Source organism: Macaca mulatta, chromosome 2, assembly GCF_049350105.2.
Source record: "Macaca mulatta isolate MMU2019108-1 chromosome 2, T2T-MMU8v2.0, whole genome shotgun sequence".
Taxonomy (NCBI): domain Eukaryota; kingdom Metazoa; phylum Chordata; class Mammalia; order Primates; family Cercopithecidae; genus Macaca; species Macaca mulatta.
The window spans coordinates 3,595,295-3,622,302 of record NC_133407.1 but is presented as its reverse complement, the minus strand read 5'-3'; the positions used below and the strand labels follow the sequence as shown (position 1 = coordinate 3,622,302).

The 27,008-nt window shown below is 49.3% G+C and overlaps 1 protein-coding gene across 5 annotated transcripts in view; it reads right to left on the bottom strand.

Moving 5' to 3' along the window:
- XXYLT1 (xyloside xylosyltransferase 1) overlaps positions 1-27,008 on the bottom strand; it is a 197,002-nt gene that overhangs the window by 64,923 nt on the left and 105,071 nt on the right. For all 5 annotated transcript variants that reach the window (NM_001194076.3, XM_077990737.1, XM_077990736.1 and 2 more), the window contains 1 exon segment: positions 19,160-19,292. In NM_001194076.3, the coding sequence (NP_001181005.1) occupies positions 19,160-19,292 (133 nt within the window).

Genomic DNA, 27,008 nt, shown 5'->3' with positions numbered 1-27,008 from the left:
AAAATTTAGTGTCTTCTACAAAACGAGGATAAAACCACCTGCGTTCTTAGGTCACTGAATTAGTATGAGGAGCAAATTTAAAATACGAATGTAAAACCAATTTGCACACAGTTGAGCACCGTTCAAGCACACAGGGCGACAGCACTGCTGTAAGTGCGGGAGAAGCACAGGAGGTGAAGTGGGTGGCTCACAGGATGCAGAGAGCTGCCAGCAAGGCTACTGCACGTCTGTCAAAGGGCACGGAGACTTCAACTTGGACAAGAAAACAAACAAACAAACAAAAAACCAAGCAGAGGTCCAAGGGAATAAATAACTTATTCTGTTTCTAAACCGTTTTTAGAAGGGGCATCGAAGGGTAAAAACCTTCATCAGAAAAGCCTGGATCCAGAAGACAGGTTCTCAAACTGAGAAATGAACACAGGAGTGAGTGTCTAAAAGGAGATGATTACACTTCAACTCGTTCGAGTCTCACGAGGCTGTCCACAAGCTTAGGCTTAGCTGCAGGCAGCCAGTGGGATCCTTCCATCATACAGGTTCAGCCTGCCACAGTGCCCAGGGGCCCCATCAGCTTGCTGTGGGGGCCAGGACAGAGAAAGGGCACTGAAGGGAAGAAAAAAGTAGAGGGAGAAAGTGGGGTGTGACACTTTCTTCGGGGGCAGGGGAAGGGGGTGGCATGTGGGGACAGGTGCATTACAAACCGAAGTTTGAGATGCTTTAATAATGGTGCTTCAAAAATCCTTGACCCCATATTGTTGGAAGCTATTTTCAGCTTGCAGTTTACAAAACCACACGCAGTCAGCTCCAATCTGGCCACAGTTTCTGCACCTTTGCCGTTGGGCTTTGGGCACTGGTCTTCTGAACCATGGATAAGAGCACAAAGCCATGTTTTCCCACATGGGTAAAGGGTGGGTAAGGGTGTGCACCTGCCTGTAATCTCAAAGGCCGTGAAGAGAAAGGGGCTAGCAGCATCCAAGGCAGAAGGTGATGCCCTCCTGCACAGCACACTCCCTTTCTATGACAGGACAAATTCCTTCTGGCTTCACAGGTGGTCCTGCTGCGCGCTCTACAGTTAACCTCTGTGTGCTCTGTAAATACTGTCTGCTCTGACTTCACAGCCCCAAGGAAAGTTATGGCTTGTATAGGACATGGAGAAAGGGAAAGGGCTCTGATGGAGCTGCTCTGTGCTTAGTATTATGTAATGTGTACATGACATCATTGCATTCTCAGCTACTTACTGAGTACCCTTAAGTAGATCCTGAAGGCCAGTGATTCTCCAACAGGAGGAAAAGAGGACATAAACCCTTGCATATCAGAATTGGCAGGCAGACTTTTTCAAACACATCCTTTCTGCCTGAATAGCAACATGTGAATCCCAGATCTCAAATATGCCATGGATGCGGAGGTTCTCGTTTTACAGCCCATATGCTGGGAGTCTTCCCCATTTCACAGATGAGGAACAGAGGCTTTGAAAGGTTTAAGTATGTTTTGCAAAGTCATTTGGCCAGTAAGTGATGGAGTCAGAAGTCAACCTCAACGACAGAAACTTTGCCAACAGTTTAGTCTGTCTCCGCAATGGCAATAAGAGAAGCAAGTATCTTCCCAGGAAATGTAAGTGATTTGGGTTTATTCCTGCTAGGGACTGCAGTTCCCTCCCCTTCACGCCATCATTTGAAAATAATAACCAAGCCCTAAAACTACAAGATGTAATTAGAGAGCTGGACACTCGCTGGAGGAACGGTTTCCGTGCCAGGCCCTCCCTACCTAGAATGGATTTGTGAGACTGGGAGGGGAGAGGCTGGGCAATAGTTTACTAGTCAAGGGCCTGGTCCTTGACTAATAAGGTCATAGCCTTGCAGAGGGAGACAGGCGTTCACGGGAAGCATCTGTCCTCCAAGCCTGAGGAGTGAGGGACACCGCTGGGTGCAGACGGCCCTCAGGGAGGCTTTATCTCACCTGCGCCTCGAAGAATGAGCAGGGCATATAGAAAAGTGGGCTAGAAGCCAGGCACAGTGGCTCATGCCTGTCATCCCAGCACTTTGGGAGGCTGAGGCGAGTGGGTCACAAGTTCAGGAGTTTGAGACCAGCCTGGCCAGCATGGTAAAACCCCATCTCTACTAAAAATACAAAAATTAGCCAGGCATGGTGGCGGGTGCCTATAATCCCAGCTACTTGAGAGGCTGAGGTGGGAGAAATGCTTGAACCTGGGAGGTGGAGGTTGCAGTGAGCCAAGACTGTACCACTCTGCACTCCAGCCTGGGCAACAAAGTAAGACTCCATCTCAGGGGAGGGGAGGGGAGGGGAGGGGAGGGGAGGGGAGGGGAGGGAAGGGAAGGGGAGGGAACTAGAGAGAGAGCATCCTAGTCAGAGGGAGAGCATCCTAGTCAGAGGGAGAGCATCCTCAAGGGCCCCAAGTACGGATGACACCTGTGTGGGCGACAGCCAGGGGTTCAGTGCAGCTGAAACAAAAGTACAAGGGGGAGTTGGTGAGAGGAGAGGTGGATGAGGGGAGAGAGTAGCTGCCCCCAGTGTCAGGCTAAGGAGTTTGGCTTTTAAAATGAGCAGGAGCTCAGGAAAGCTGGAGACAGGGAGTCATCAGTTAGTTTGGGGACATGGAAGTGGGTAGGTGGTCCCTTGGCTGTGGAGCATGGAGCTGCTAGTGACCCAGGAGACTATGTCCGATGTGAAATGAAATTGAAAGTCAAGCAGAGAGTCTGGCTAAGGATCTTCTAAGAGGCAGAAAATGAGGTGGAGGCAGGGAGAGGGAACCAGGCCCCCAGAGTCAGAATAGGCAGCAGGAAGGACACGAGGCCTGGAGGTACCTGCACGTCACAGGAGTGCGGCCACGGACACGTTCACAGTGTGCTCAGCCCCTCAGCTGCAGGCATGGGGCCAGCCCTCTAGGCTGTATACCTCTTGAGGGTGGGGCCTGTGGCTTGTTCAGAGCCTGGCCCTTAGTAGGCCCTGAAGAAATAACTGTGGAATTCTTTACTGGATAAGCTCAGATGTGCCAAGATGAGAAGACAAAGGCCGCTTCCCAAAACACTCCCATGACTGAGGCCAAGCCCACATGAATCTCCTACGTTTATCCTGGGTAATGCCAGGGCCAGGACATGTAGGTGAACTTCACAATGGGAGCCTGCGTCTCCATTCCATTCCCCTCACAGAGCTGGGGTGGGCTGGGCTGGGCTGGGCTGTGTTCACCAACAGCCCCTGTGGACTTCTCCCGGATGAGGACCCCTCCCGGCTTCTGGAGATTCTGCGGCACACATAATACAAGCCCATCCAGGAGGCACAAGGCGATATCTCCTGAGCCCTACGTGCTGGTCTAGGGAGCAACACCCTCTCTGCAGGGCATCTTGAGGCTCTCTGGAGTACACGGACACAGGTGAGTCACCCTTTTACAGTCACAGGCTGAGACGGTGCAGCCCTGGTGAGATTCTGACTTGTAGCTAATGCGCACTAAAAGCAGCTCTTGGGGACTTCTGAGACCAGTCAGAAATCAATGGTGACAATAAAGCATTTACACTTTTGAGCAGAGTTACCTCATCTCAACTTCAATTCCTTGATTCTTTCTGCATGGAATGATGGCCAAATCCCAGTGGTTAGTTCTCAAAATTAGCAAATTAGTCTATAGGCAATGTTAGCACCACCCCACAGAGAAAGCCTAATCCTTCCTATTCAACCCATGCCCAAATTCTAGCTCATGAGCTGACACGGACTAGCAGAGGATGTGGGGGGCACCCTTGCTGTTATGGACAGCAGGTATGTCCCCCCCAAATTTACATGTTGATGTCTATATTAGTCTGTTCCCACACTGCTATAAAGACATACCTGGGACTGGGTTGATTTATGTAGAAAAGAGGTTTAATTGACCCACAGTTCTACAGACCACACAAGAGGCACGGCTGGGAGGCCTCAGAAAACTCACAATCATGGTGGAAGACGTAGAGGAAGCAAGCACATCTGCACATGGCAGCAGGAGAGAGAGAGAGAGAGAGAGAGAGAGAGAGAGAGCGAGAGCGAGAGTGAGCACAAGAAGGGGGAAGCACTACATACTTTTAAACAACTGCATCTCATGAGAACTCATTCACTATCACGAGAAGAGCAAGGGGGAAGTCCACGCCCATGATTCAATCACCTCCCACCCAGCCCCTCCTCTAACACATGGGGATTACAATTCAATATGAGATTTGGGTGGGGACACAGAGCCAAACTATATCAACATCCTAACCTCCAGTGGGATGGTGTTTGGGGAATATGGGGGAGTTATTAGGTCATAAGGGTGGGGCTCTCATCATGGGATTAGTGCCCTTATGAGAGACATGAGAGAGCTTGCCTCACCTCTCCCTATCTCTGCTCTCTCCATCATAAGAGGATACAAGACAGCCATCTGCAAACCAGGAAGTGTGCTCAGTCTGGTGAACAGATGTGGCTGTTTTGGTTAGCAGATTGTCTGCTTAATTGTCAATATTTTAAAATCAGAAGCTTTTACATTAACACATATCTGATCTGCCAGCACCTTGATCTTGGACTTCCCAGCCTCCAGAACTGTGAGCAATAAATTCTATTGTTTATAAGCCACCTAGTCTATGGTGTTTATTACAGTAGCCTGAACTAAGACGCTTGGTAAGATTCATTTATATGGTCAGGGTACTTTTACTCTTCACCTTGAAAGTCCAGTCAAAAGCCAAATTCCAGCGCAAGAATGGTGCAACACTCCCCTCTGGGCTCTAACAGATGATAGGTCCATATACACTGTGTTACTTGGCTCCGAAACAATTCCAAACACTTGCATAGTTTACTACGTGAGTGTCATATGTTTTTCTATGACAAGAACTTGGAATGAACTCTCCTTCCCCTTGAGAGAAAATGTCACGTCATCAAACCTTGTAAGACCCCATATACGACCTCTACTGGGCTTCAAATTACAAAAAAACCCAAGACTCTGGCATTCTAAGACCTCAGGCTATGGCAGGGCTACACGGTCAGCCACCTCTCTGAGGTGGCAAGTTTATGCCAAAATGAGGCCACACTCTTAACCACCTCTTCAAAGACCGAGAGCTCAGTGGGGTCACACTCCATTAGCCTTTGAGCAAATCTCAGAACCCTCGCCAGCCAGCACCAGCCAGCCAATGCTCTGGGAATCTAACGTGTTGTCCAGCACCTCCACTGTGTGGCTCAGCTCTCCCAAGAGCCACTTGTATAAAGTTACCCCTCACATTTTAGTTAGACTTTACTTCCCACAGAGGCCTGCTTCCCACCTAATTGAGCGACTAGACTCTAGTAATTTTGGAAGCCACTCACTCTGTGGCTAATGCATTCCCTGAGAGAATTGTTCTCATTATTCTGCTCCTTGTTAGGCATTGTGAACCAAAGGAAAACAAACATCGCTTTGTATAGCAATAAACCACGTGATTCATCTAATCACAGCTTCGATGGTGTCTCCTTATTTCAACCATAGAGAACACGATGCTGACCCCAGCGGTTATTTCTGACCCCAAATACGGGAGCCCTTCACAGCCTCTCTCCCCTGCCTTGGTTCCCTCCCTAGTCTCTCCTCTTCCAGCCCTCCCTGCTCTTCCACATCACGCTCAAGATGCTGGTGTCGCCTGAGGCCTGCGACAGCCCTGCTTCACACTTGTTGTCCTAGCGCCCCCGCCCCAACCTTTGTTATCAAAAGTGTTCTAGTTTAAACAATACATGAATGGTAACTATTTCTCATGACGTTTATCTTTACTTACTATGGTGGGCAGGCAGATCTAGAAAATGGGGTCTTCGGTGGCAGGGTCTCATTCAGACTGCTCACGGTTTGGTTCCCATCTCCTTCCTTTTCTTCCAATTTTATCCCTCCTTTTGTCCCTGAAGGAACTTATCTTAGCTGGCAAAGACACCGAAATGTATCCTATGAGAACCATCAGCCTGCTCTAGGTGTATCACAAGTTCGGCTGTAAGTTTTCTATTAGTCAACTGAAAAAAAGGAGACCTAATTAGTTGTACAGAAGGAAAAAATAAGTTATTCAGGAGAAATACAACTATTCCTGACTCTAGACCATTTTCAGATGGACCATCAAAGAGGCCACTTTGTGACGCCAGTAACAATGTCCTCAATGGCACTGCCAAGCAGGCAGCAGGGACTGGGGCTGGTGTGCACGTGCACGCTGGGGTCTTCATGCGACCAGCACTGCCCAGGCTCGCTTGGGAGCCAGCACCGAACAGGGAGGATGGTGAAGTGGGAAGCAATGAGGATATACCTGCCACATCACGCCCAGGCCACTCCCTTCCCTCCTTCCCTCTCTTCCCTTTGGATTTCTCTCCCTCCATTCCTCCCTGGCCAGGACTTCCCAAAAGCATCTTTGGACACAGAGAGGAGTTTAAAGATGCTCTTACACACATTCAACCTCTCCAGACAATTAAAGTAATTGCACCTCCAAAAATGGTGACTCTGGGGATCTCTTAATTTTCTTCCAAAATTGCATTTCTAGACAAGAATTATGCTGGTCCTTGACATTTTTTTATTAGCTAAATCTGAGGTTAGGCAGAGAAACATTTGGTGGAATTTTAAATTACCAATAAAAATCAATTATTTCAAGTAACAGGAGAAAATGTTGGGAAAAAACAAAGTTGGAGTGCACCCAAATAAAACTCTAGGTGTCAGTTCCCAAGACCAGCCAACCAAAGCCTCACAGGGTCCAGCCAATGGTGGGAGCATTTGGCCAGTTTTTTGCCTCAATGGGCCTTTAAACCAGAGGTCTCAACCTGCCCATTCTTGGGCTCAGTCTGATGCACAGATGTGGTTTTTTTGACCAGCAGATTATCTGCTTAATTGTCGATGTTTTAAAATCAGAAGCTTTTACATTAACAACACAGAATTCTGGCTTCTTTTGAAAAGAAAAAAAATCAGAAGATCTGGTAATACTGGGCCCACATTCACACAAAACAAAACCAAGAACCATCAGAAATACTAGGCAAGAGCCCAGGCATAGAAGGGTTTTCAATCAATTGCTTTCCTTCCCTCTCTTTTACAATCCGTTTTCAAATTGTAAAAACTTGTCTTACTTCCTGGAGGCAATTACCTGAAATTAAACAGCTGCAGGCTGTACCCTCAGTTTCTGAATCACATATGGGCTCTTCTTGTACCTGCTGCAATATGTTACATTTACTAGAGGATCACTTTTCTTTTGAGAGCTTATCAAATGTTCTCTCATTTTATAATTTTTTTTTTTTTTTTTGAGATGGACTCTTGCTGTCATCCAGGCTGGAGTGCAAGGGCGCGGTCTTGACTCACTGCAACCTCTGCTTCCTGGGTTCAAGCAATTCTTCTCAGCCTCCCGAGTAACTGGGATGACAGGTGCCTGCCACCACGCCCAGCTGATTTTTGTATTTTTAGTAGAGACGGGGTTTCACCATGTTAGCCAGGCTGGTCTCGAACTCCTGACCTCAAGTGATCCACCGGCCTGGGCCTCCTAAAGTGCTGGGATTACAGGCATGAGCCACCGTGTCCAGCCTTTATAATTTCTTTTTTAACAACAACCGCCCACTCCATTCTATCTTGAGTGTGATACGGCATGTGGGCCGGGGACTGGGTCTCTTCTAATCTGATCGGTGCAAGTGGCTGGCTAATCACATGCCACCCAGGTATTCCTGGCGTTGATTTGTGGGTTTTTTCTTCCACAAATTTCTCCCAGCTTCTGGTTGGCAAAGGGGGTCAAACAGTTCCTCCTTTTTTTTTGAGACGGAGTCTTGCCCTGTCGCCCAGGCTGGAATGCAATGGTGCGATCTCAGCTCACTGCAACATCCGCCTCCCAGGCTCACGTGATTCTCCTGCCTCAGTCTCCTGAGTAGCTGGGATTAAAGTCATGTGCCACCACACCTGGCTAATTCTGTGTATCTTTAGTAGAGATAGGGTTTCACCACATTGGCCAGGCTGGTCTCGAACTCCTGACCCCATGATCCGCCTGCCTCAGCCTCCCAAAGTGCTGGGATTATAGGCGTGAGCCACTGCACCCGGCCAAACAGTTCCTCCTTTCTAACTGTTTCAGTCTCCCCTGCACCAAAAAGGCCTCAAGGATTCTACTACTCCTTTTATGCTGAAGTATGTTTGCCTGATCCTCTGTATGATGCCTTTAACCTTGGACAGCAGCTAAGAGGCTGTGAGATGTGAGTAGAAAAGTGGCCCGCAAGACCAAGGTCACACTCCGTACCCCTCCCAAACCCTGCCGACATCTTGGCAGGAAGGTACTGGCAGAAGAAGTAAAGGTGCCTTTTGTCTGCTCTGGTTATTCTTTGTAAATAATGATTCACCCTGATGCCTCTACCTGGCTTAGACGCAATCTTCCAGGCTCTCTGAAAACTGAATACAAATGAGCTGCAATTACATCATCAGACACACGAAAGTCCTGTTCACTGTCAGCCCAAGTAGAGAGCTAGAATGATCCTGCTTTCTTTACAGTTCCCAGTTCGTGATCCTTGGGCCAGTCAACATAGGACAGTCCTGGCAGCAAAGGAAAGGGTCTCCATGCAGAGACTGGGCTTGATTTTGTTAAGAGAAGCAGTGGGTGTGTTTGTGTTTGTTTTTCTAACAGAGCCAAGGGAGATGAAGTGGAAGCCACACGAACAGGCACCTCACTCCATAGTGACTGGCATTAATAAGGCCCTGCGAGCATCTCTGTGACTTCACATTTCAGAAAGTCCATCAGGATCCACCAGCCTCATCATGAGCGCTCGTCTACAGACACAGGACACGGCAGGCATCCAGGAGGCAAATCACAACATACTACGCCAATTCTGGTTCAGTTTTCTCTTTACAAACAGTGACAGAGCAGTCCCCAAAAGGCAGACGGCTGGGTTCCTGGATCAAAACACTCCTTCGGGCAGCTTGTCGATGTTGGGGTCAATTCTGCTACCATGAAATAGAGAAGATCACAGGGGTTCTCTATGATCCACGGTAAGCAGCTCATTGAAATAAGTCACCTAAAGCAGGAGGAGGAGACAGATGTTCAACTGAAACCCAGGCTCAGATTAAAAGCTTGATATTTCCATAAGAGCCAATTCTGGTGCTAACCTGGAAGCAGAGGGATGGGAACTGCAGATCCATTTCACTTAGGAACCCACAGTGGAAATGCAGTCCTGTGGCTGAAGTCTGCACCTGAGATGGCCATGGAGCCATACTGAAATTCCCTTCATGGGGGGCTGGTCACGCTCAGCTCAGTCCTTTCCACACGCGGTTTGTCACAGAAGCTCTCTTGTACACATGCCACTGCGATTCAACTGTGCCATTTTGCTTTTTTTCCCCAGGAAGATGCTTACAGATAAGCCTTTCTGCTGCCTGGATTACAAATAAGGTTCTTTCAATGCGATGATGTTTATTTGGCAAAGGAAACAGATTGCAGCAATGCAAAAAAGCACACAGTCCTGTGGGCCCATCACCCACTGCCGTGCCTCCGCTGCAGCCCTGTCTGGACCCACCTCCCACTGCAAGCTCCTGGAGGACAAGGTTTGGTTTCTCTCTACCGCACAGCCAAACCCTCGGCAAATGCCTGCCCAGTGAGCTTTCTATTCGGGCACAGAGCTCGGTCTATCCCAAGAGCACTCTTAGAGGCTACGCCTGCATTGCAAAGGCAACCACCCCTTCAAGAGAGTTTTCAGAGGAAAGAAGGGAACATGACACACACCTCTTAGCATTTTGAAGGCAGAACTCCTTCTCTGTTTGTTTATTGTTGTTGTTGTTGTTTTTTCTTGAGACAGGGTCTCGCTCTGTTGCCCAGGCTGGAGTGCATGGCTAGTCACAGGCGTAATCCCATTACTGATCAGCACAGGAGTTTTAACCTGCTCCATTTCCAACCTGGGCTGCTGCATCCCTTCCTAGGCAACTTGATGGTCTCCCATTCCCATGAGGTCACCATGTTGATGCCAAGCTTAGTGCAGACACCCACAGAATTCCTTGGCTTAAGCGATCCCCCTGCCTCAGCCTTCTGAGTAGCTGGAACTGCAGGTGTAGGCTACCATGAATATTAAGCTGAGGGTGAAGTGAGCCACTCAGCAAAATTTACAGTTCCTACAGCAAAAAGTCTCTGTGTCTTGCCCATGGGACAGCTGTAAACAGCAGCACTGACATGGTGTTGGCACCACAGGCATTTGTGTTTTCATTAAATTTTATCTACCCTATCTCCCTCACATTATATCTTCCTTGAAAGCAAGAGGCATGTCTTCTACTTCGTAATTCCTCACGGGACCAATCCTATGGCTCCAACACACAATGAGCCAAATCAAAAACTGAGAACAAGCTGGGCGCGGTGGCTCACACCTGTAATCCCAGCACTTGGGAGGCTGAGGCAGGTGGGTCACCTGAGGTCAGGAGTTCGAGACCAGCCTGGCCAACATGGTGAAACTCTGTCTCTACTAAAAATACAAAAATTAGCCAGGCATGGTGGTGGGCACCTGTAATCCCAGCTACTTGGGAGGCTGAGGCAGGAGAAGTGCTTGAACCCGGGAGGCGGAGGTTGCAGTGAGTCAAGATCGCGCCACTGCACGTCAGCCTGGGTGACAAGAATGAAACTGTCTCAAACAAACAAACAAACTGAGAATAACAAACTTTCCCATGGACTGTCTTTAAAAACAAAAACTGAATGTGAAAGCAACTTCTATAAGACCAGTAATGGGACTACAGAGCCTGACTTAGCAGCTGGCCAGCACCGTGAAGGAGATGCCCTCTGACTACACATCTGTTCCTGCATTCACTCAACAAACGTCGAAGTGCCTGGCATGGGTCTGCACAGCCTCAGCGGAACAGAAGGGCTGCCACCCAGTCCCATCCCTTCCACACATTCACTTCCTCACTCATTCTTTCCGGAGACACCTGTGTCAGGCACGACGTGGTGAACTTTTACAAACAGATTCAGTAGCACCAAAATATTCATAACGTGCAGACAGACAGAAGCACTGGAGGGAGTCGTGTTTTCAGACACAGGAAGCTTCTCCTGGGCTCCGCCCGGACTCATCTCTCAGCCGGCACACTCTGGTCTTCAGCAGCCCCCGGCTATGCACCCGCATCTTCAGACGTCATCCCGGAGCTCCTAGCTTGCCCGGGAGGCACAGCCATCAGATAAGACAGTCACATGGACAGCAACACAATCCTGCTTGGGTTCTTCTCTATACAGAGTTTTCCTTTTAAAATACCTTTTCCATTGATGTTATTTAAAAATAACAACCTCATAGTAGACTTCTGATCTCTACCACAGGGCAGGTACATCCCTCCCTTTTTATGAGTAATTCCTGCAGGGGTTATAGCACGGCTTCCAGGTCACACGGGCTACACAAAAACACTTAGCCCAGTTTTCTAACTCCCAGGGAGTGAAGGAATCACTATTTTAAAAGGTGGCAAGCTTTTTTCTCCTTTACTCAGATTTAACTCTAATAGAAACGGACAGGCTCAATCTTGGTGAATTTTTTTTTTTAAACACGAGAACAAGGTTCAAAAAATTCATCTTCAGGTGTCAGAGAGACGAAAAGAATCTAATAGCTTTTATCTTCAAGTCCTACATTTATGCATCCCATAGTGAGGGTGGTGGCTGGTTCCCTTATAACAGAGGGCTTCACGCCTAGTGAACAGTGGACCTGAATTTATATCAGCTGTACAGCCTTCCAGACGAGACGGTTACACTAACATCCTCACATGAGGCAATCTGCAGAGAGATGGAAAGTGTGGTTGGCAAGAGGTTAGTGCTGCCTCTCTCTTATTTTCTTCCCTTGTACCAACCGATTTCAGACTGAGGAACTTGAAGACAGAGTGACACTAGGAGCTCATATAACCCTCCTCAGCTCTAAACTCAGCCACAGCAGGTGTTTTTAAAAAACTAATAGACTGAAAATGACATTTACAGATGAAATGCTGTGACGACTGAAATTTGTTTCAAAATAATCAGGGGAAGAGGAAAAGTGGGTGGGAGGAGACATAAAATAAAGATTGGCTAAGGGCTAATAGTTATTGAGAGTGAATGGATATTATAATATTACAGCATCCAGCATCCAGAAATATTACATGATGCTTTCTACTTTTGTATATGTTGGAAGGTTTTCATAGTAAAAAGAAAAATTATATCAGGAGACTAACAACGTTTAACAAAGAAGGCTGACTTAGGTATAAGGATGGCCAAGACACACTGTTAAGTGAACAAAAAAAGACGTACAAAGGTATATAGAGTTCATTTACATATACACACACACACACCGATAAAAGTAAAGAAAATTTCTGGAAAACTAATAACCTCCATATGCTATTTAACATAAAAATGTATCACTTTTTAATGATGAGTTTTAGATAATAATTGTTTTCATCCGATGGGAGGGCAAAAGGAGGAAAGGACATAGTCGGCTTGAAAATGAGATAAATCTCTCCATGGGCCAGAAATGGAACAGAAACCACATGGGAGATCAGGGCTAGAGCCATGGGTGGAACCTGGAAGCAAGCAGAGGGCCAGACGTTCACCCTCTGCGCAGCGTAGCAGGGACCAAAACACTCCAGGCATGGGGAAGGCAGAAGGCAGGCTCATGCGTGAAACAGGGAATGGGGGCTGCCTCGGGCATAGTCCTCTGTCTCTCCCCTGTCCTTGTCCCTTCCCCAGCGCCATCCATGTCCCTTCCTCTGCTGCAACTACACTGCAATCTACATTCGTCCCTCCCCCCATCTTTGATCCCCTGCTTTCCAATATTCTCTGGGATATTAAAATGTTCTTCCACTATTGCGGACTAGTTATTTTCTCTTTGTAATACCGCCTGTTTTGCAAATACCTCACATTGTTTAGGGTGAAGCCATAAAAACTGGTCTGTATAGATAAGACGCTATTAATAAATTTAAGATGGTAATTTCTGCAGACAGGGGAAGGAGGGGAACACAGCACCAACACCCCAGCTGGCTGCGAGGAAGCTAGGAGAGAACGTATCCAGCCTTTTTGTCTTCCATAATGGGAGGCAGGCTTCTATGGCAGAGAATTCCGCAATTCTAGGAAGGGGGTTTAGACGCTGAGAAGCCAAAAGATTAGCAATAATTTTGCTCAGGGGTCAGCAGCCCCAGTTGTACATATAAGGAAATTGAGGCTGAGGTTAAGGGACTTTCCTAGGTTCACAGAACTTATCAGTGGCCAAGCTGGGACTGGGGATAACGTTGTCACCACCACCCAGGAGTGCTGTTCTGTGCTAGGTACTATAAATACATTATCTGATTCAATTCCCCTCAACTCTGCCACATATAGTGTTATAATCTCCATTTCTCAGCTAAAGAGACTAAGGCTCAGAGAGGTCAAGAGACTTGCCCAAGGTCACACAGCAACTGAGTGGCAGAGGTGGTCAGTCCACATCCTCCCTTCTTCCCTCTGTGCTGGTGCCCACTCTCTCCCCAGCACTCCCCTGGGAGCCCAGCACCAGTGCCTGGAGTGGGATGATGCAGCCTGCGGAGAATCTTTCCTTCCGAGCAAGCGTCTGGAAGAAGCCGAGGCTGGCACAGCACCGGCAGCAAATAAAACCATGTGACCTAAAAAGGTGAACGAGTGGACACGATTCAAATACTTAACACAAAAGCGAATTCCCGCCTGGTGGCACATTATCAGCAGCTGACAGGAATAGCCTGCCGCTTCCTCCTCAGGGTGGGCCTGGGCTCACACAGCACACAGCTGGCCCGCAGAGCCCGGGGAGAAGAAAAATGGAAGCCTGTGACCAACAAGCTCCCATTCAGAGGATCCTCAGACGGCCAGCTCCGCAAAGTGACCATAACGCAGGGCCGCAGCCCACATACACACACACTCACACACACGCACACTCTCTCACACTCTCTCTATCACTCCAGCTTCAGCAGGAGCCCTGAGGCCTGAAGCCAGGGCCTGACGAGGCCTCCTGGTCCCAGTGGCCTCCCCGAATGACCAGGCCACGGTTTGGCTTCCTAACTCCTGCAGAGTGGTGACCTCAAGCCTGGAGCCTCACAGAGACCTTGAGGGCTGCCTCCCACCCCCTCCCTCTCTCACCCTGGTTTCCCTGCAAGCTCCACTTCCGTACCCTTTGTTCCTGTTCACTCCAGCATCTTGTAGGAGAGCCAGATCACCTGCTGCTGCTAAAAAGGGAAGTTTTACAATCGTGGGTAGAGGTGGGCAGCCAGATTTAGGAAAAAAGCGGGATATCTGTTAACATTTAAATTTCAGGGTCGGGTGTGGTGACTCATACCTGTAATCTCAGCATTTTGGGAGGCCGAGGCGGGTGGATCACCTGAAGTCAGGAGTTCGAGACCAGCCTGGCCAACATGGCTACTAATAATACAAAAATTAGTCAGGAGTGGTGGCTCGTGCCTATAGTCCCAGCTTCTTGGGAGGCTGAGGCAGGAGAATTTCTTGAACCCGGGAGGCGGTGGCTGCAGTGAGCCAAGGTGTGCCACTGCGCTCCAGCCTGGGCAGCAGAGAGAGACTCTGTCTTTAAAAAATAATAAAATAATAAAATTTTAAAAAATTTAAATTTCAGATAAACAATAAACAATTATTTAGTATAAGTACATCCCGTGCAATATTTAGGACATATTTACCACACAAAACACTTATTTGTTATTTATGTGAAGCTCCATTTAACTGGGTGCCCTGTATTTTAACTGGCAACCCCATATGCCTGGGGGAGGGACTGAGTAGGAGGAGTCCGGAGGAACAAAGCGTCTGGTGAAGAAAACACAGAGGAGTGAAGATTAAGGGAGGGAGGGAGGGAGGGAGAGAGGGAGGGAGGGAGGGAGGGGAAATGCTCTTTCATGAGGGTCCCTCTTACAACAGAAACTTCCACTGTGACTTCATTTGAGTTCTCCAGTAATTCTGTGTGTTAGAGATATTTATCCGCTTTCAGACAAAACAAAGAGGGTCAGAGAACCCAGTGACTCGCCAAGTGTCAGATGGGAATTCACTTCTGAGTACGACCCGATGCTGGTTCCTCCACATCAAGCTTCTTCACCTGCTGGCGCACCTTTATAATGGTTATCGGCTGCACACAAACAGGGCACAGCAGTTTACTTTTCTAATACTTTCATAAGGAAACAAATTCAAAATGGCGCATCTTTACAAAATACAGTCGCCTTTTAGATTCTCCTCTTGGCCACTTATCCCAACTAAACACATCAGCACTGAGGACCTGTCCAGGGGTTTAGCTCCTGAGGAAGAGACAGAGAAAAGGTCAGAGAAAGGAAGGGCGACGTTCCGCCCGAGATGACGACGGCACTATGATCTGCAGATGGGGAAGGTCACGGGATGCTGGACGCAACAGAATCTCAACAGGGACCCAAGAGAGAAAGGCTTCTCTCTCCCTGCACTAATATCCCATGATCCCCGTGTCCCTTTCCAGAAAATACTGTCAGTCCCATGGGTCTAGGATTACAAAATCCTGTAAGATTTATACAGAAAATATAAAAATTGGGGGGGGGGTGGGGATTGTGAAACAATGTGAAAAAAACTATTTGTCAAATGGACAATGGGGAATAACTTCTCCTCCCCCACCTCCTCCAAGCTTCTAACATTCATGGCACACAACACAGGGGAGACTGCCATAAAAAAATGACTTAAAATGTGCGATTTTGAGGTAAAATAACTATGGGACAAGTGACTGTAAAAATGACACAGCTGGGAAGATCCAAATCTGTTCTTGCTCAGCAAGTTTCCAGGTCAAAATGTGCCTGCTTACCTAGTCAAGATTTGGTTTCGTGCTGTTTTGTTTTTAAATTTTCCTTTCATATAGATGCTAGCATGTTCTTCTTAAAATAAAACGCTTGTCCCCCTCACTCTCCTCTCTGGGGAGACAGACCCGTTGGTGGTCAGAGCCCACTGCCAGTTCCATCGAAGTCCCAGGCAGGGGTAAGAGGCCACCTCTGTGGGAGGCAGTCTGACGGCTGGGCTGCGGATCCCCCAAAACAGCAACGGCCGAGCCCAGGGGCTCAGACTGCCTGCTCAAGAGAGAGGCTGGCTGCCCTGTCCCTGCTTCCTCTCTCCCCTTCCATTCCCATCCTCTTCCTTCTCTCAGCCTCCCCACCCGAGCCCCACTGCCAGCCAGGTGAACACTCCAAAGCAGCAGACAACTAACGCTGGATCTCCCAGGTCCCCAGAGCTCCCCAGTCTTCTGAAGAAGACTGAAGAAGGCAAAAACCACGCTCAATTCCCTGTCGACCAGCCAGTACCAAGCCATTCCCAGCCCCAGCATGAGACTGCAAATGTTACCAGGCAATTCCCCAGAGCCAGCGGGGCACACGGCAGTGCAGGGCAGTCATCTGCAGACTCAGTTCCAGAGACTAAAGGTCTCTCGAAGCATTTCAGCTGAGGGGTGGACAGAGGCAGCACGTAAAGGAGTGTAAGTCTCTGTTGATGTTTGAGGGCCCCGGCCCTGCAAACGGCATTCTTCGGACTCTGCGGCAGCGGAGTCTCATCGTTATCATAACATAATGAACATTAAAGATGCTCAAGGTTAGAAAAACTCGGTTTCATTTTGAATCTCAAATCTTTCAGAGCTTTCTTTCGGGAAGTCCAGACAATTAAACTGATTTTAAGACGCACTGTTTATAAAATCCTAGATCTACAGAAAACACAAATTCTGGCCCATCCTGTCTAAGCATGATGGGGTTTCCAAGTTTCCACTTATATGACGTGAGAAGATTCCAAAGCAGACCTTGAAGGCACTGGAGCTGTAACTGCATTTAATACTCAGCCCAGTTTAAATATCCCATGATATCAGTTCTTTCTGATCCCTAAAGAGCTCACCAGCAGACAGGTAACTTCCAGACAGAGGCAGGACAATGAGGGTCCAAAGGGCTGTGACCCTCAGTGCCAGAGCCAAGGAAGGGGGGACTTAGAGCTCAGCTCTTCTCCTTCTCAGGTAGGGGAACAAAGGCCCAAGGAGGCAGAGCTGGGACTAGTATCTAGGGCTTGGGGCTCTGAGGCTCCCTCTGTTGTTACAGTAGGTAGCTAGTCAGACACGAGCAGGGCAGGAGAGGGCTCCACCACCACCAGGAATGTTAGGTGACCGTCAGCTGATGGTCAGGCAGTTGTAAACTGTCGCTCTAAAGTGATAATTGGTTGCAGCCAGTGCCAGGGAAAGGCAGGGTCCCAACAGATAGAAAGAACCTGAAACTGATGACCAGCAGCTTCCTGGTAAGATCTCAGGAGCTGGGCACGTGGGCTCAAGCATGGGCACTAGGAGGCAAAATGGTGGCCCCTTGTCTAGGAAGGCTGGACTGGTCAGGGAAGAACGGCTTCAGGGAGTGTGTGCACAACCTCAGTAAGCACACCTGGCAGGCCACCCTCAGGGAAGAACCACGGGAGGAGTAACGCACACCCAAGAACCACGCCACTGTGTAAGACTCCAAGTCGAAAGTCACACAGCACGTTCGATCTCCCAAGTCACCCACTGGCCCTCTCCCAAGCGTACTTTCTTTCCTTTCATTCCTGGTCTAGAGCTTTTTCATACACTTTGGGTCCTGCTCTAAAACTTGCCTTGGTCTCTCACTCTGCCTGAGGCCCCTCCATCAAATTCTTTCTTCTGAGGAGGCAGGAAGTGAGGGTGCTGCAGACCCCCATATGGCTTCACCGCTGTGAACACTATCACCTCCCTCTGTTGGATCAAGGGCCCCAGCAGAAGATCTTCCCGGGAAAGAAGGGAGGGGGAAGAAGGTGGGGAGTCTTCTACAGTTAAGATGGCAGATGTTTGCCCAAACCCTCTCCTCTTAAGTCGCCAACCCCTGACCTCAGCGGGAGAGGCCTACCCAGTGACTCTGGGGCAACACGTGAGAGGATTATATAAGGGAGAAAAGTCCACACGGCCCAAGGAGTTATCAGCTCATTCAGGGGCCTTGCAGGAATTTCCTGTTATGTGATCTGGGTCATGCAAATAGCCACAACCAAGCTGAAGCTGCGTCTTCACCCCTCCCTCTGAGGGAAACACAGGCTCCTGACTCACTGGTGGCCTGTACTCTGCAGCTCTCCAACGACTGGGCCTCCCTCCAGGAGGGTCTGCAGGGAGCCAGCATCATGGTGTGCACTGAGAACAAAGAGCGGGGCCTGCCTGCGGGACGGCGAACTCCAGCTCTTTCCGTGCAAACTCGGGCAGCTCTGCTCTGGGTGCACTGTCGCTCTACCCGCTGGAGAAACAGCCAGCAACGTGGAACTCTCAGACCCAGGGCCACGGGCCTGGTTTGCTTTAATCAAAACCCGCCTCAGCTGTTCCTTTCCTTTTTTTTTTTTTTATTTTTTAATTGTAAGATGTAGAACAAGAACATACAAAAAAGGGCACGCAAACATGAAGCCAAACACCCAAGCGAGGAAATAAGACCTTGCGGCTCTCCAGAGCCAACCGAGCCCCACCTCCCCCACCGCCCGCCACGCAGGCTCTGGGAGGCATCGCCCCCTTGGCTCTCCTTTCCCATTCTCCGCACCTGCGCGTTCATCCCTAAAGCCTCCAGGTTAGTTTCGCTCTCATCGCGCAGAGCCGTTCCCTTTTTTGCCGTGGCTGTATAGCACTCCATTGAACGAATGCGTTTCATTTATCCGTTCCGCTAAGTAGCACGTTTCAGTCGTTTTCAGTTTTGGCTACTACAAATAGCGCTACAGTGACTGTTCAAGAACGGTTCTCAGGTCCTGGAGTTTCTCCACGACACACGCTTGACAACCAAACGCGGCATCCCCTGGAACGTGCTTCTTCGTGCTGACGACTGACGCCAGTCTGTGTTCCAACGCTGCGCCGCCCTCCCGCCCTACAAGACCACCAGTCCACCCACTCTGCTCGTGGAGAATAGGGGTCACTGGTGACTCAGGGGCCAAGAAAGCCCAGTTGGTCACTAGAAGGGAAGTTAAATCTTCCTCCGTAAGACAAAGCCCGAGGTTTTAAAATTCTGAACTTAACCAGATCCAACAACCAAACAACTGGGCTTTTCCGAAGAAAAAGGCCACAAACTCCCCCAAAATAACGAGGTAGCACCTACGGCTTGGGACAGACCCACCTGCCCATACTGTCAACTGTAAGCAACAAGCACAAATGTGTGCCCGAGACACCAAGTGCAGAAGGATGGGAGGCCAGTAAATCCCCGTCTGCCATGGGTGGCAGAACAGAGAGGGTGGAGGGCGGGGAGGGTCGCGGAGGTGGCCCCCCCGCAGTCACGACGCACCTGTAAACCGGCTGCATCTCCCGGGCTAGGCCAATGATGGCGCCTGGCAGGAAACTGTCAAATTCCTCAAACAACTCCCGGATGTTGGTCTTAAACTTCAGGTCTAGGTCCAGCTGAATGAGCCGCAGGATCTCTGAGGGAAAGAGAAAAGGACAATGAGACACAGGCATACCTCCCGGGAGGCTCGGCCACGGACAGAAAACGACGCGGAGGGCAGAGACAAGGGCACTGGACTCTTACTGTTGTCAGTGAATGATGCAAAGTTACCGCTGGAACAAAAGGCCTTTATCTACCAGCAACCCCTCCGCACTATTAGTCTTCACAAACGACTGCCGTGTCTTTTCTTCCAACTGCAGACATCCATTTTGCTTAAAACTAGGCGACCACACGCTCCAGCGTCAGCCTGCTGTCCTGATGTGACTGTTAACTGTGCACCATTTCACTCTCAAAAGTATCTCATTTGGATGATACCTTATGTGGACGCCCTACTTCCCTACATAAAACTCAAAGCGGGCCAGGCACGGTGGCTCACGCCTGTAATCCCAGCACTCTGGGAGGCCAAGGTGGGTGGATCACGAGGTCAGGAGTCCGAGACCAGCCTGACCAATATTGTGAAACCCCGTCTCTACTAAAAATACAAAAATTAGCTGGGCGTGATGGCAGGCGCCTGTAATTCCCGCTACTCAGTAGGCTGAGGGAGGAGAATTGCTTGAACTCGGGAGGCAGAGGTTGCAGTGAGCTGAGATTGTGCCACTGCACTCCAGCCTGGGCAACAGAGCAAGACACCATCTCAAAAAAAGAAAAAAAACACTCAAAGTATCCAGGTGTTTCCTCTTTGGAGCACAGGTGGTAAATGACCTACACAAGACAGAGGTAAAAAACATTATGGCCTCAGGCCTTTATCAGCGCGTTCTGCAAACCCAGATGTGTGTCAAGTGAAGCTGCTGACAGAGCGCAACAGCTGAATGATCTCAGATACCACTGTGTTTTTAATCCACTGCCTAAAAGACAGGATGAGCCCAAATTCTTCAATGTCACAATCACCTGGCACCTAAGAGCTGCCTGCTTCCATGGCCTCCAGATGACTCCAGGCTAGACGTGCAGGAGGAGGCACTGGTGAAGGTCCTTCCCCCATCCTTCACCCAGCCCAGCCTGGCCGGGATTCTAGGTGTTGTGCCGGGCACCAGGCTGACCAGGACCCTGCCCTCAAGAGAGACACGTGGGTTGCAAAAAATAGGGGGAGAGGCCAGTGCGGAAGCCTGAAATCGAAGAGTGGCTGTGGGAGGTCCAAAGAGTGGGGGCACGGGGTTCAGTGATGAAGTGGTGAGAGCAAGTTCCTGGTACGCAGCCTGGGAATCAGAACACGTGAGTGCAGCTTGAATCCAGTTCTGCTGCTGATTGAGCCTGTGACCCAGGGAAAGTTACTTCTCCAAACCTCAGCTATTCCATTGCTAAAATGGGGAGGCTCTCCTGTGCCTTGTGTGGGAAATAGCTTATGGACAGTGTTACAGGGACCCTAGTGACTTGAGGAACAGAATTCTGGAGCAGAGCACCACACTGGCCAAATGTAGAATTTATGGGAAGGCAATTTAAGGAATTTGGGATAATTTTGCTGTAACTGAAGAAACTCCTGATGGGAGGAACAGCCATGCATTTAGTCAGCCTGTCAATCATCACATCGAAAGCCCACCACCTGCTACAGGTGCTCTCTCTTTCAAGGCCATCTAAACCCTTCTTATTCTGCAAGAAGCAGTCTAAACACCCCAGACAGGCCCTGCAGGAGTCATGGCTTCCTGCTCTGTGCTCCCCACATGGCTGCCTCTGGTCACGGCCACCTGCACACCTGTCTCCTTGAGAATGGGAATGTGCTGGGAGGGCGGGGCTCAGGACCATCAGATGCTTCTGGATGAGCGTCTTAATCTTGTCTTCATATACCCGTCAGTAAACCTGAGCACTTCCCCTGCACTTTAGGGACCAGCTGGGAGTAAACCCAGAAACGTCCTACATAGGCCTAAGACACTGGAATCTGAGCTGCTTCGATGTTATTTACAACTCCTCCTTCCTAAAGCACCTTCCAGGAAGGGCTAGCTTCAAGTTGGTAACACTTCACCAGGTGAGCTCCACTGACTAGGAGGGAGACAGGCGGCAACTCCAGCACAATGTGACCCCTTCACACCCATGTAGAACGACTGAGATGGGAGGCCACGCCCTTCTATTCCCAGAGGCCAGCAGGCCCCTGAGCAGCCTGCCCTGTCGTGCAGGCACCTGTCCAGGAGGTTAGCCCCTTTATGTAATTATGAAATAAGGCGCCAGGTTGTAAATGTCACTGTTGAAGAGAAAGATGCTTCCTAGGAATGCTGGAATTCATTAGGATGAGGTTTCTAAAGGGGCCTGTTCCTCTGGCCTCTGGTCCTTAATGTAGCCGTGTCTCTGTGGGAAATACGTGGGGGCAAGAGGGTTACACAGAACACTGAAGGCATTGTGAGGACAGAATGAGACTGATCCATGGAAGCGACATCACAGAGAAGATGCTGGTTGGAGGAGAGCTGAAATGACAGCAGTAGGCCCACCGAAATGTAAGGAATACATGACTGAGATAACTGCCCCCAATGCCAGGAAGACATGAAACCTGTAAATCATGAGGAAAAATGTCTGAGAAAAAGGAAGACTAGACATCTACAAGACTCACAAGAACGGCCAGCACCCCAGGCTGGCTGAATGTCCACCACGTCCAAACCTTGAGAAAATACAACAAAAAGAATGATCTAGCATGGCAGATCTGAAAAGCCTGGTTATAACTGAGGCACCTCTACCCATTTTACAGATGAGGAAACTGAGGCCCAAAAAGAGAGACCTGTCAGGCATTACACTCAAGCTAGGTGGCAAAGCTGATCTCAGAACCCAGGTCTCCCGACTCCCTAGCTAATGCTCTTGTGTTTATTAGCCCCATCACCTCCAACCCACTCCCAACACGGGCCATAAACTCCTAGAGAACACAGAGCATTGTGTAATGGACCAAAGGGTGTGCACAAGACTAAACGGGCACCCAACACAACTAGCTCGTGGAGTATCTGCATCACCCCATGAAAATATCAGCAAGAAGACGAGTGAGCACAAGCTAAAGGTGTAGCTTTCAAGACCTCCAAGACCCTGCCACCACCACCGCCGCCACAGCCCTGGCAGCACTCCTCAGGAGCTCCTGGCTGTCCAGCAGACTGCCTTCAGGGCTGAGAACACCTACGCCTTCTGCATGGGTCTGCGGCCTGGCTGGCGGCCGATACCTCTGTACAGTTACACCAGAGAGGGCCACATGCACGGCCCCAGTACCAGCTGGGAGACTTTCAAACCAACATTCCCAAGGGGATGTGCAGCTGGAATTGGCGGTAGTGGATCTCACATCCAACAGGAACTTGGGTCGCTTCTGAGCCAGACGTTTCTCTGCCAAAGCGCTCTTCTCCATCTCCCTCCCAGTACATGGCTTGGGCCAACTCAGCTCATCATCAGCATCCAATTAAACCAGCCACAAGCATGTCATCTGACCATGGGTGGAATTATAACCCAGAGTGAGTAATTAATGATACCCAAAAATAAACAACAAAAGGAAAAAAAATTCCAGAAGAAAAAAAACGTGAGCCTTCTGTCCTCTCCTTTGCTTTCTCCTATCCCCGGAAGCAATTCTTGGCAGACACATCTTAACACACAAAAAGCAACATGCAACAAAATAGATCAAGAAATGGTGCAAAGAAAAGACATGCTCAGGTAAGCACGGTGCCTACCATCCTGGGAAACACAACAGGCCTTCAGGGAGGGGCAGGTGAACCACGCAAGCACCTCCTCTGTCTTTCTGTTTTGAAAAGGCCTCAGAGATTTGCAGAGATAAATATTTATAACACTTTAGAGGGCTTTCACTGCAGAGCGTCAGCCCAAATTCCACTAACTGGGAGAGGGTTCAGGGAGAAGGGGAAATTATGACAGCATTAAGCTATGTGACTCCAGCGTCATGAGGCTGGGGACCTGGAAGCAGCTGCCTGGAAAGGGAGCTCATTTTCCCATTGTCCACTTTGAAATATTGCAGCAATATGCCACCTGCCTTATCATACTCTGGTGTTTTTAAATTGCTGTTCAGTAGCACCTCTGGCCGGCGGGAGCCAAAGGGCAACTGAAAGGGGTGGAGACTTCCCCTAACAGTGAGAGGATCCTGACCCCAGAGGAGGTGTTTTGAGGCCCATGGGACAGGACGGTTCCCCTGTGCTCCATCAGCCAGACCAGGCTGGCTTCCCGCACTGGAGGGTCTGAGCATGTGGTAGAGGGTCTGAGCATGTGGTAGAGGGTCTGAGCATGTGACAGAGGGTCTGAGCATGTGACAGAGGGTCTGAGCATGTGGTAGAGGGTCTGAGCATGTGGTAGAGGGTCTGAGCATGTGGTAGAGGGTCTGAGCATGTGACAGAGGGTCTGAGCATGTGGTAGAGGGTCTGAGCATGTGACAGAGGGTCTGAGCATGTGACAGAGGGTCTGAGCATGTGACAGAGGGTCTGAGCATGTGGTAGAGGGTCTGAGCATGTGGTAGAGGGCCTGCCCCCGCGACACACAGACCCAGGCTGTGTCCCCAACAGGATGTGTGGTTGGAATTGGCAGTGGTGGATCTCACATCCAACAGAAACTTGGGTCGCTTCTGAGCTGGACATTTCTCTGTCAAAGCGCTCTTCTCCATCTCCCTCCCAGTACAAGGCCCGGCCACAGGGCAGTTGGCTCACTATAGGAACAGGGGCTATGAAGGAAGAAAGGGAACATGCCAAGGGTCCCAGGCCTTGGGCACAGATCCTAGGGGCTCCCCCAGCCTGACCAAATGTTCACCCTCTAGGAGCAGGGAAAGGATGTCTGTGTGCCAGGCCCTGGGAAGGCTTTGCATGGACTCAGCCCATGAACCTCCATCATGCCTCCTCGAGGTGGCTGTTAGTATCTTCCAGTTTCAGATGAGGAATCTGGTGCTCAGAGAGTTTCAGTAATTTAAGACAACTCAGCAAAAAAGGCTCCGGGTGGAGAGCAATTACAGATTTGCCTCACTCGATAGTTTGCTTGATCCACCGCACATTTCTGAGAAAAGCCTTCAGACATCTCTGAAGTCCCTTTTAAAGTCCTATTGTCTTTATGAGCCAGAAATGCTTCCACATCAAGAGTGAAGACAGCAGACAACTCCAGGTCATCTCTGTACAGTGGCTGGGGTTTCATGGACAGAACCCCCAATCACAACCCCCTCCCGCAAGACCCTCATCTCCAAAAAGCGTGAAGACTATTGGGATTCCCTTTCATTGACAGGGACCAATAGAGAAACTTCTGGAAGAAAGGGTTTTATGCCACAAAAGTTGAAAAGAAGCTTTTTGGCCGGGCGCGGTGGCTCACGCCTGTAATCCCAGCACTTTGGGAGGCCGAGGCGGGCGGATCACAAGGTCAGGAGATCGAGACCACGGTGAAACCCCGTCTCTACTAAAAATACAAAAAATTAGCCGGGCGCGGTTGTGGGCGCCTGTAGTCCCAGCTACTCGGGAGGCTGAGGCAGGAGAATGGCGTGAACCCGGGAGGCGGAGCTTGCAGTGAGCCGAGATCGCGCCACTGCACTCCAGCCTGGGTGACAGAGCGACACTCCGTCTCAAAAAAAAAAAAAAAAAAAAAAAGAAAAAAAAAAGAAAAGAGGCTTTTAATGACAATAGCCAACTTGTATCAATGCATTATACTCACTGAATCATCTAAATACTCTATGAGATACATATATATAAAATATAATATATAATATATATAATATATATAAAAAATATATATATATATTTTTGAGATGGAGTCTCACTCTGTTGCCCTGGCTGGGGTGTAATGGCGCAATCTTGGCTCATTGCAACCCCCGCCTCCCGGGTTCAAGCAATTCTTCTGCCTCAGCCTCCTGAGTAGCTGGGACTACAGGCGCACGCCACTACACCCGGCTAATTTTTGTATTTTTAGTAGAGACAGGGTTTCACCATGTTGGCCAGGCTGGTCTCGAACTCCTGAACTCAGGTGATCCGCCTGCCTTGGCCTCCCCAAGTGCTAGGATTACAGGTGTGAGCCACCACACCCGGCCCTGAGATTAACGTTATTTCTATTTGGCTGGGTGTGGTGGCTGATGCCTGTAATCCCAGCACTTTGGGAGACTGAGGCAAGAGGATCACTTGAGCTCAGGAATCCGAGGCTGCAGTGAGCTGTGTCCGCACCACTGTGCTCCAGCCTGGGTGACAGAATGAGGCCCTGTCTCAAAAAAAAAAAAAAAAAAAAAAAAAAAATTCCCTTTGACAAATGAGGAAATCGAGAAGTATAATAATCCAAGATCACGCAGCTGGTCAGTGGTAGGGCTCGAAACCCCAAGCCTGTTGGGCCCGACAGCCTGGTGCCTGCTCTTCACTGCCCACGTGGCCCTGCTCTTCACTGCCCACGCGGCCCTGCCTTCCGAGCTCCTGGGCGGCCAGGATACGGCCAGAGCTCAGCTTTGCAGGCTCTGCTCAGACAGGAAGGCCCTGACTCTCACTGGGCTAATCTCTGTTTTCCACATTAGCAGCCTGCCCCTCCTCGGATGGTGCGGGGGAGAAAGGAAACAGAGTTCATAGAGTGATTTATGCAACCTGTTAGCAGCTCTGGTAAAAGGTTTTGGGTTCAGGAAATTGCAATGAATAACCACAGCCAGTTGCATATATTCGCTGTACAACAAACTTTCTTCCAGCCTTACTCGCCCCCTCTCAAAACGAAGCATGAAAAACAGCGTGAGCTACGGCTCAGCCATGGCGTTGTTTATGACGCCCAGCTCCTGTTCTGTGGACCAAACAAATTATCATGAGAAGACACAGTTTCTGCTTCAGCAACAGTGTAACATGAGTCTCCTTCCTCCTCCTCAGCACCTTCTCCGAAGAGGTATAAATCATATCCTTTAGGATAGGACAGAATTTATTTTGAACTTGGCTGAAAAATTTGGGGGACTTATGTAAGACAGCACGTATGACACCCAATGTAAGTTTCCCTCTCACTTCTATTGCCAGTATGAAGTGATAGCGCACGCTACGGATTGATGTTGTTCAACACACAGGGGAAACGGAATCTGAGATCTGAAAATCTTCCATGTCTATGGTATGGATGTCCACGGTTCCTGCTGGCCTTTCCATAGTTTACATCTCTCTAGTGTCTGCTATAACCACTTTGTTTGTTTGTTTGTTTTTGTCTCCAAAAGCTTAAATTCTTTCCTATTTGAGATGGGAACACATTTGGACTCTGTTCACAACAGTTAGACTGACGGTGCTTGGTCTTCCTTCTTCGCTAACAGGCTTTTTTTCAGAGACCCCCAGGGGTGGAAGCTGTAGAAAGCAATCCTTTTTGGATAGAATTATCAGGTGTTTTCTGAAAATAATGATACAGATACCACTGGTTGCCCAAACTGTCACAGTGCAACTTTCCAAATTCTCCATTTTGAGATTCTTCATCAGAATTATGGGCTCTTGTTACTAATCTCATCTTCCAACCGCTCTCTCCCTCTTGAGTGGCATTTGAGCCCATGCCACCTTACGGATTCAGTCTAAAACTAGGTAAACTAACAAAGGTTCCATCCTGCTGCCTGCAGCTCCTCATCCCCACACTGTCCCCTGACACCTGCTCCTGCCCTTGGCCCTGCATCCTGTCAGGGCCTGTCCACTGCAGCCTTGCCCCTTCCATTGATTCATATGGCAATGACAATGACAGGACTAATTCCTTATATTTCTACGGCATGTTGTAATGTTCGAAGTGCATTCCCAGCCCATAAAACTCTTTCCCATGCTTTACTCACTGAATCCTTACAGCA